The 11,004-nt window shown below is 33.5% G+C and overlaps 1 protein-coding gene across 1 annotated transcript in view; it reads left to right on the forward strand.

The window, feature by feature from the left end:
* The window catches only part of OLA1 (Obg like ATPase 1), a 169,558-nt gene that overhangs the window by 156,272 nt on the left and 2,282 nt on the right, over nt 1-11,004 (forward strand). The window contains 4 exon segments of the mRNA XM_032638235.1: nt 6,397-6,537; nt 7,210-7,306; nt 9,352-9,391; nt 9,394-9,473. Coding sequence (XP_032494126.1) covers nt 6,397-6,537; nt 7,210-7,306; nt 9,352-9,391; nt 9,394-9,473 — 358 coding nt within the window.

The following is an 11,004-nucleotide window of genomic DNA, read 5'->3' on the forward strand; positions in this document are numbered from 1 at the left end:
GAGGAGATAACCAAAAAATAGGCAATTTATAGTGTAGGATGGAGTGTGGTAATAACATCTGTCTGTGTGGAAGCTCGGGGAAAGCTCTATGGGAGCTGGTTTCTTAAAGAATACATTGAATTTAGACCAGTTAAGAGGAGCTGCTATCATATACTCAAATGAAGATAACCCCCAAATGTGGTCATTATCAGTATCAAGATGCTTTTAGCTACAAATAACAAAGACAATCCCAACATGTAATAGTTAAACCCAAGGCAGTTTGTCTTCAGGTTTGGTTAATTCAGTGTTCCTGTGACAGTTTCAAGAACAAGGGTTTTTCTCATCTTTCCCTACACCCATTCTTTTGGTCAAAGTATGGCTGCTGGAATCCTAGAGGTAAGATCCAGACATAGTGTCCAGCAGAGACACTCTTCTTTTTCCTTTTTAAGAGCCAAAGGAGCCTTTCAGAATCTTCCTGAAGCCCCTAGCAGGCTTTCTCTCATGCCCTATTGACCAGAACTAGTTCACATGCCCACTCTCAGACAAGTTGCCAGCTGGTGAATGGGATTTCTGTTATTTACACAAAGTAATTAGGACTCACCCTGATGTTTTCTCCTGTTTATTCATTGCAAGATAATTTTAAATATAAATTTATTTATTTATTATGATTATTTTTTAGAATTTATTTATTTTATTGATTTATTTTTTTGGCTGTTTTGGGTCTTCGTTCCTGCGTGTGGGATTTCTCTAGTTGCGGTGAGAGGGGGCTACCCTTCTTTGCTGTGCGTGGGCTTCTCATTGCAGTGGCTTCTCTTGTTGCAGAGTACGAGCTCTAGGCACGCAGGATTCAGCAGTTGCAGCACACAGGCTCAGTAGTTGTGGCTCAAGGGCTCTAGAGCACAGGCTCAGTAGTTGTGGCGCACGGGCTTAGTTGCTCCACGGCATGTGGGACCTTCCCAGACCAGGGATTGAACCCGTGTCCCCTGCATTGGCAGGTGGATTCTTAACTACTGCGCCACCAGGGAAGCCCTGTGGTATTAATTTTAGTGCAGGTTTCTAGTATTTATTGCCATTTGTAAAATAACTGGATTAATAAATAATGTTTATGTCATCTTTAAGAAGATAGCCTTACCTTCCATAAGCCTTACTCTTTTTTTTTTCTTTTAGAACACTGTAAATTGACATTAATTTGCAGTGATCATGTTTGGAAAATGGAAAAGAAAAATGTGATATCTTAAAGTCATTATTTGGGACTTTGAGTGGTTTTAATAGAAATGGGAGTAAACCTGCAAGGGAGGAGACTAGTGTTTATCAGTGCCCCCTGGATTTTTGGTATATCTATACCTTGAACAACATGAGTGGAACTGGCTTAGTAAAGGTCATGTCCTTAATAACATTGACTGAATCATGTTAAGTCACTGCACGAACCAGCCCTGGATCCTCTGACGTATAAGTTGCCTCATTTTCTGAGTACTGACATATGGCTCTTGCCAGCATTTATATTCAGTCAAAAGCAAGATATCAGTGATTTTTTTTTTTTAAAGTTAAGACCTAGATTCACACAGGAAACCATACAAGGTGTGTATAAAGACCTAATATTACCACATGTAACAATTTTAAAGATTTTAAATCTACTTTGACGCTGGAAAGTAGAATAAGCAGATTTGAGAGAGTTCTGATGTTCAACAAAGATAGCATAAATGGTAATATAACTTGGCTTTAGAGCCAAATTGAGCCATCTTTAAAGGATTTGTAGAAAATCAGAATTTGAGTAGCTGGGGATAGTTGAATGGCTGGATGGGCATGAAGTATAGAAAAGAATAAATTAAAATTCTTATTAAAGTATATTAGAGAAAACTATTTCAGGAGTTTAAGTTTCAAGAATTTAGTTTTATGCAGAATATCATACCATTGAGATACCATCATACCATTGAGATTCCCATTATAAAGGTAAGTATTGTTTTGTGAAACCAGTCTCAGTTTGGATATGTATATGAAAATAATGTGTGTATGTGCACCATATGTTTGAATCAGGTATAAAATCGATTTCTTCTTGTGGGTGATGGTCAAAAAAAGCTTGAAAGCTGTTGTATTAGGACACAATAAAATGGAGGATTTAACTCTAGTATGGAGAGCTTCCAGTTAAGAGGGTAGACTGAACCAATATAGGGGGCTCCCTTCTTGTTTCTAATATATAGAAACACCAGAGGAAATAACCAGGAAAGATAGTATTGATGATGATGTGATATTTTTAGAACGCAGCAGGACTTGAAAGCAAGAAAAAGGATTCTCTAGGTGCCAGAAACAAAGAGGAAACTCAGTGATAGTCGAAAGTGTACTCAACAGTGTATGGCCCTCAGGGAAAACTGAGCTCATGGCTTAGAGGCCTTAGTTTCCATATAGAAATAAGACTCAGAGCACAGGCCCAGGCTGCAGGTGCTGGAACAAGGCTCACTCATAAAGCCTAGAAAGAGCTGTCCTTTCCATTATCAGATACTAGAAAATTGCACCCCCCAGCTCCCACCCCTTCTGGAAAAGGGAAGAAACTGTTATTCTCAGGAAACTAGAGACTGGGACTGTACTATAAGAAGAAGCAGGTCAATTTGCATTACCAATAACGTAGTGCAGAAACTCTGTCAAAGTGATCTGGAGCCCAAGACCTTCCATAGGTCTTTCCCTGGAAGAAACAACCACAAAACTACGTCAGCAACCCAGCAGTTGACCACAGACTCTCTTGGAACAAAATGGCTCCTGCCAAATGACCACACATCCAAGAACAACACGGCACATACACAGGAGTCAGCGGTTTTGAGAAGTCATAAGCAGATGGCATATGATGGGGCGGTGGGGACAGAGTTATACACAAGAAATTAGAAATAATTAGAGCAGTCTGAAAGGAACTTTTAAGTTAATCTTTTAGAAATCTTGAAAGAGAATAAGAATTCATTAAACAAGTGTAAAATGTTACCCCAAAAGAACAGGTAGATTTGAAAGAGAAACAAATACAATTTTTAGATAAAATTTGTACCTGGAAGAGAAATATAAACCATGTAAATTAACCCTAGGAAAACCAAATTGTGGAATCTGGAATTTCAAGATTGGATAAGAAGGTCAGGTTATAAGACCAAAGGTATATTTGAGACATAATCTTTTAGAAATCTAATGCTAGTTTAATATTAAAGATCTCATTTGTCCGAAGACACTAACAGATCATAACCTGCCAGTGCGTCTCAAAGCATAACCCTTTAGCCTGAAAACTGATTGTCCCTGCTTAGTCTCCTTGCTGTGGAATCATTACTAGGAAGAAAAATACAACTAATGGCAGTTCCTGTTTCCATTTGTCACTCATAAGACTTTGGGGAAATCAGTGTGGCTCTGGCTCCTTATTAGTAATCTCTGGCTTTGTGCAATAATCTATTTATATAAATTTATAAAATGAATGCTCTGAAAGTCTTTACAGTTTAACTCTTTAGGAGTGTACTATCTTTACTGTTTCTTCTCCCCTCATATAATTTGATATTCTATGACAATATCATTACTATTTTGGTTACTAATAGTTGGATAGTTTTCTTTAGACATTTGTTAACATTTGTGTATGGAGATTACTGTTCAGTCACTTTGACAGAATGTACTTGAAATTGTTTTTCTAGTAGTGGTACTGAGCTCAACTTTGATTTTCCATATCCCTCATATGCCAATAGCTCACATTTTTTAGATGACTACTATAGTTTGGGGTATGGTTTGTAGCAATAGAATAGACATCTTTCTGCAAAAGGTAACTGGTCCCAATGGGGTTCAAACTTGTGATCTTGGCCTCATTATCACACTTTTGTAACCATAAGACCTAACAGATATATTATATGTATTTCAGTCTATAATCTTGAAATCAAGTCGTATTTTTAATTACTCAAGGCTTATTTCAAATATGTAATTAAAAATCACTTTGGGACATTTCTCGCTTTTGTTTGATAGTAAAAGTAACAAAAGTAAAGCAGACAGCCAAAGAACCTAACTCACTTTTCATCTTCCCTGTGTTTTCTATGACAGTGAAAGTCACAAAAGTGAAGCTTGCAGGCAAAGACCTAACTCACTTTACGGAGAGTGCTACGGTACCTTTTTCTTTTAGTGAGGCTATAGCAGGTCTGATGTCAGTCACTTTAGAGACCTTTAGACCTCAGTGCTCATTTATTGCTAAAATGTACCAGCTCTGCTTCTGCATTATGAAGATCATCTGTCAACACTTTGAGATATTCTCCTTTGTTATTAAGCTTGTGATGCTCTACACTGTCAGGTTTTTTGCCAATTATAGTTAAGGTACAATGGTGTATTCACCAGATCAAAGTCTCACATTGGCGGTAGAGGAATGATTTGTAAGTCTTTATTCATCTGAATTGTACAATAGAACACCTGAGGAATGCAAATAATCCCTCTGAGGAATCTGCAGGAAAGGCTGTTAAAATGACAGGGTAAAACTATTGTTATTCTGAATTGATGTTTCAGCCAAAGTAATTATTTCTTATCTTGTTGTCTCATAACAGTTCTAGTTTTATTAGTTATGTTGACCATATTTATGAAACAAGATGTGTATTTTATATATATGTTATCCTTTTACATGGGCTTGTTTTATTTTACTTTATTAAATCTATATTTGGTATGTGATTTTCCTTTTTTTAAATTACATATTTGATTTTGACTTGTATAATAAATGTATGTTACTAAACCATCGATGGTAAATTTTAATATACAGTTTTGTTTGAATACTGTAAGTCTACAAACTAAGTTAGAATCTCATAATGTTATTATAAGAAGAAGTATCAATTTAAATTTTTACTTTTTTCTTTAACCTTTCCTTCATAATTTTAGGTAAGAAGATAGCTGGTTTGGATTCCCTATTTTAAAGGACACATACTTTATTCCAAAATACATTTTTAGGGATTGGTTCGTTATTTTTAGGATGTGACCAAAAGAGGAAAAAAAATATTATGAAGATCAAAAACCACTGATAAATATTAAATAAGTAAATTATAGGTTAGCCTTGTATAACAAACATGTATGAACTATTGTGTGAATTTTTCATTCCTTTATCCCATTCTACTCAGTAGACCATAGTCTTAATTTTCTAATAACTCTCATCCCTGCCATTTTCTTTGATGGGTGAGTGTTGATGAATTTGTGGTTTAGTTCTTGTGTTTCTTATCCACTGTAGTGACATTTGCATTGTTTATTTATGGATAACTTCCTCACTTTTTTTTACCATGATAGTTATTAAAACCTTGGTCTAAATATGGGAGACAAGTGAAACTATATGAGACTATGATATATATTGAACTATGAAATCCATATCCAGTTCTGTACTAAGCTCTATCCCAGAATCATAGGCACATATGCTGTGATTATCTGAGAATAAAAATTAACAATACTAACTGCTGTTAATATTTGTTTACTATATGCCTCGCTTTACTTTTCTAGGTTCTTTACCTACATTATAATATGTACTGTTATTATCTCCATAGGTGAGGAAACTGAGGCTTAGAAAGGTTTAGTAACCTGCCCAGGAATAAAAAGCTAGAAAAGTGGTAGGATCAGAACCTGGTTAATATACTCACTACACTTATCTCATTTATGTTCTAACTACCACTTGGCTAAAATACTCCACGTTTTGGAATAGATCACTCAATAATGTCTTTTCAGGTAACACTCGATATCAATTTCCTAACTGATTTGGCTTTCCAAACCCTTTTGCTATTAAAGTACTTTATTTCCTCTGTAGTTCTATTATTCATGATCCTACAAAAGTGAGATTCATAAGAACAATGTGTACACAATCAACTAGGTTTTTGTAAATCTATATTTCCGGACTTTTTTTTTTTTTTTTTTTTAAATTAGCAGAAATCTCCCTCAAAACCAGTGGCAACTGTAAAGTCTTGTTAGTCCAAGAAGGAACTGAACCAGGCATATAGATATCTGGGTGGAACAAATTCTTTATTTGTCAGAGCTCTTCGAAATTAGCTGACACTTTTAGGTGTGATTCCTATAAATATAGAACTTTGTGTTTTTGCTTTTTAAAAATATACTTTGTAAAGTAAGGAGAATAATAAATCATATCATTGAGGTTTTCAAGGTCACAGTTGTTAATGCCGAGCAAATTTAGTGTAACTGTAAAAACTTTTAAAATATTTGTATTAGTTCCTATAGATAATGTGTTAAAGTAAAACTAGATTACAGTAAAATATTATGGCGTATACCTGAAGCAATTGCTGCCTGTTAAATGCCTTGACCTTGGAAAGCTATATACAAAAAGATGGCGTCATAAAACTGTGCAATTCTTATGAATATGTATGTGCTACTTGATAATAATGAATGTGGTACAGTCATGCATGCACTACAAGATAATGTTGTGCCCTTTTTTGTCTACAGGTTGATAAAAATTAAAGAGTGGGTGGACAAGTATGACCCAGGTGCCTTGGTCATTCCTTTTAGTGGGGCCTTGGAACTCAAGTTGCAAGAATTGAGTGCTGAGGAGAGACAGAAGTATCTGGAAGCGAACATGACACAAAGGTTAATTAGCATTCATTTTCCCTACACTTTATTATCAACTATTTCCTTGCAGTAATTTAATTGCTTGCGCTGATAGAATAATAAATGACAGAGTAATTACCATTATAAAGAGGGAATCTTCTCCTTTCTTTACCATGAGACAGAGTGAAAAGATTTATTTTAAATTAAGTTTTTAACTGTCATCTGTCATCTCCGTACAGTGTTTTAATTATAACATAGGTATTAGTTATGTATATTTTTGAGAAGGAATGATCGCCAAAACTCTTTCGTCATGTTCAGTGGGGGAGGGGAAAGGGTGAATCAGTTGCCTTAATTTTTTCTGAGTAACAGTAATATATTGTTTAAACATTGGATTTCAATCAAATAATTTTGCTTTCATGACCCACGTCCTGGAAACAATTGATATTGGAGGAAAATAATCATAGAATGGGTAGATCAAATTTTTCTTTTTTTTATAATAAACAATTCAAAATGATATGTTCAGACTAGTACAATTAAAACCAATTTTAGAAGGGATTTTTTAGGAATAGTTATGTGCTTTCTGACTTCTTCAAGTGTATTATAAAAGATGGTCATTTACTAATATCGCTAACATTTTCTGCTTGAAATGAATAATTTTAGCTTTGTACTGATCTCTGGCACAATCAACTTATATGTTACATTTTATTTCAGCGCTTTGCCAAAGATCATTAAGGCTGGGTTTGCAGCACTCCAACTAGAATACTTTTTCACTGCAGGCCCAGATGAAGTGCGTGCATGGACCATCAGGGTAAGATTCATACTTATTCATCAGCTATATCCAGTTCCACACTATTGAATTCAGATTGATATCACTGACTTTGAAGTTTGTCATGGTGGCGGTTAGCTAGTCATTACAGATGAGGTTTTTGTCCAGGATAACTTTAATTATTTGTGAGCTGCTGAACAGTGAAAGTGGAGCGGCATTGATTGAGGCAGGTAACAATTGATTCTGCCTATTACATAGTCTGAATTTCTTCATCCTGTAGAATCTGTCTACCCTCCTCCTGTGGTCAGAGATAAGACACACCAGTATTGTGCTTGCTTAATCTGTGTGACTGGGTTTGTCTGCAGTGAAATTGATGTTGCTTTTCATTTTGTATTCGCTAAGTTTGTTTGGGTTGCGGGTGGTTCTTTCCTCCTTTGCTTTGCTCGGATTACATTTTCAGCAATAAAAGCAATATGACATCATTATGCTCTTCATAGATACACAGTTGGGCTCAAAGAGCTAAACTCAATGTGTAATAATTCATGGCTTTTTAAATTTGAATTCATAAAAGTAGTGTTTATTTTTGCAGTGTTTTATATTCAATCTTCTTTAATAATGTGATATGTATTTTAAATATTGATGTATAACTGATTACCACCAGAAAGAATGACTAATTTATTCCCAGAGGACAATAGAAACTGAACTGTAATGGCTTGCTTTTAAATGAAAATATATTGTAATATGGTAGTTACTGTTGAAAAATATTTTGAAATATATGTAATCCGAAATAGTGTTACAGAATATAAAAATAATGTCAGAACTTTTAGAAATACTCAGTGTCTTATTCATTCTTTTATTATGCTTTTTTAATGTATGCTACATGATAAATTTTAGGGCTGCTTTGATTTCTGTTTTCACTGACTACCTTAATTTATTGTTACATCTATTTTGATTTAAGACGGATAGGAACATGGAGTCAGTTGAACATAATGCTAAATGCGTTTTGTAAATGTGAGATTCACTTTTCTTTGATCTCCTCTTTCCTTTGTAAAAAAAATGTTTGACTTAAAACTAAGGTCCTTTTATATAGACTTACAAAATAATGTCAAAGCAAATCCAAGTTGGTAAACAAATTGCCAGGGTTTATTTTTACTATATATTTTAAAGCCTTAAAACTTCCAAACTTAAGTATGTACGGCAGGAAAGATAACATATTCTGGGCTTGAAAATATGAAAGCTGGTTTATTTTAAGACTGATTGTAAGTATCCATGATTTAATGTGCTAAGATATTTAGTCAGGTAAGCATCAGTGAGTAGCCATATTAACCCAATACATCTTTTATTGTAAAAAACTGTGCTTTATAGTGTCAGACTCCTTACCACTTTAACATGCTTTATTAAGCAGCCTTTAGGTCACCATTATTTCTCAAATTTCTTTCCATGGTTGTGTGTGTCTGGAATGTACGTCCTTGTAATTTAACATATGGGGTAATTGTAAGACATTTCTCTTCTTGTATCAACTTGAATTTTCCTTTATCATGGTTAGAGGCAGGGTGTATTATGTAAAGTGTTCAAAATTCTATTAAAATTTTATGAGGATTTTAAAATTATTTGCTGAACATATATTGTATGATTTGTTGGAATATCTTAAAAATATCCCTTTATATATTGATTTTTATATATTCTTTAGATAAGCTGAAATTTTCAAGGCTTTTTATCTTTTTGAAACCTTTGATAATTCAACTTGAAAGCTATTTAAAATCCTTACTTTTTTCCACTGTGAAGAATAGAAAATCGAAATGCAACCTACGCCGAAACCAGACCACTGCATCTAAATCGATAAATCCGTGGATGACTATTAGGAAAAACAAAGCTACACTTCTTTAATATCTACTGATCTGTCTGTGCTAAATCTGCTGCACAGATAGTGCCCAGTGTTGAAAATGTTCTAATTGTATATCTGACATCTTAACTGATATTAAACTAAGTTTAAGTTGAGCCCAACAGCAGATCAGAGAAAAGAAACTCTACGCTTTCAGTCAGTCATCTTAAATGCAATTAGTTTTCTCTGGTCTTTCTATTCAAAGAAAGGGACGAAGGCCCCTCAAGCTGCAGGAAAGATTCACACAGATTTGAAAAAGGATTCATTATGGCTGAAGTAATGAAATACGAAGATTTTAAAGAGGAAGGTTCTGAAAATGCGGTCAAGGTAAGGAATTATTTTCTAGTTTCACACTTTATAATTTTTGCTAATATGAAGATACTCAGGATTAAAATGAATAACTGTCTTTTAAACTGTGTGTCAGCATTAGTTTTACTATCAACTGATTGAAGAGCTGTAGATGTTTACATGCTTTTTAGACAATTTTTTAAATGTGTAAATTGTCAGTAATTTTGTGTTTTTCTAAAACAAAAAAATTTTTAAAGCTAGCTCTAAGTAGTTATAAATAATTTCAAAGAATTTGTTCACTGATGACCAATGAAAAATTATACTTATTATATTTGAATATGTGAAATAGAAGTAGTATGTATATGTTTAACATTAATTCAAAGAAAGCAATATAAATTTAGTTAAATAAAACCTGTTCTTGCTGAACTTCATGGTTGTACTTTTTTTTTAAAGATCTTTGGGAACTTGATTTGCTTTCTCAACACTAGAGGGCAGGTCCAAAATTGTGCTTTATTTTAGCTAATTAAGTATAATTTGATTTGTATCCACTAATAGTGAAGCTGTGTTATACATGAGTAATAAATGATTTCTTTTAATGTAAATTCTGTTGCAGACTTGATTTTGTTTGACTTTATTAGGTTTACTTAGCAAAGTCCAGGGGGTATGTCATCTCTCATCAATAAATAGATAGGTCAAGGGATTAAACTAACATTGCAAGAAGGCTTCTTTATCATTAACTTAATTTGTTATTTGAAGACTACTGTAGAAAACGCTAAAGAATTTAAAGAGGTCTCTTGTGTTTACTATTTCATAATTTCAAAGGAATGCAAAAAAGTTTATTTCAAGTTTAGTTTATTCTCACTGTTATCATTGGAAAGATCATACTGAACAGCAGGACTATAATAGAATTGTTGGAACCCCAGGAAGAGAAGGGAAAAATCTTGGTATAATTGGTTCAATGTGGAATGAGAGCTATTTTGTTTTTTAAAAAGGAATGAAAGAAGTTACAGTTTACAACTAAACAAAGTCATTAACTTTCCAATAGTGTCATCTGTGTCGATAGATAAATATGCAAATATAGTGTATTAAGATTGGACTTTGTCAAGAATACTAATTAGACTTGAAAAATCTCAGATTATATTTCAACATGCTACATGATGCTGGCATATATTTTTTTCATAAAGATGATTAAAATAAGGATATTTTTCTATTACTAGAATTCAGAAATCAGCTGCTTCTTTTTTATACTCTCAGGGGATAAGCCTGTTTTACCAACCCTTAATAGATGTCTATGTGTAATAAACTTGAAGATATATAAATTGTGAATACTTCCTTTAACAATACAGGGAAATTTTTAAATATACAATAAAATAATATTGCCTACTTGTAGAAATGCTTAACACTAACTGGGAGCTTTTATACAATAAATTGGAAAAGATTGACCTCTGGCTTTTCAGCTTAGAATACCATGATGTATTTTATGTGGTTTTTAATCTCCAAAACTAACATTTCGAAATTTGAACTCCAAATAAAATGAAGCATTTATGAATTTTTTTTATTCAACAAATAC

Source organism: Phocoena sinus, chromosome 7, assembly GCF_008692025.1.
Source record: "Phocoena sinus isolate mPhoSin1 chromosome 7, mPhoSin1.pri, whole genome shotgun sequence".
Taxonomy (NCBI): Eukaryota; Metazoa; Chordata; class Mammalia; order Artiodactyla; family Phocoenidae; genus Phocoena; species Phocoena sinus.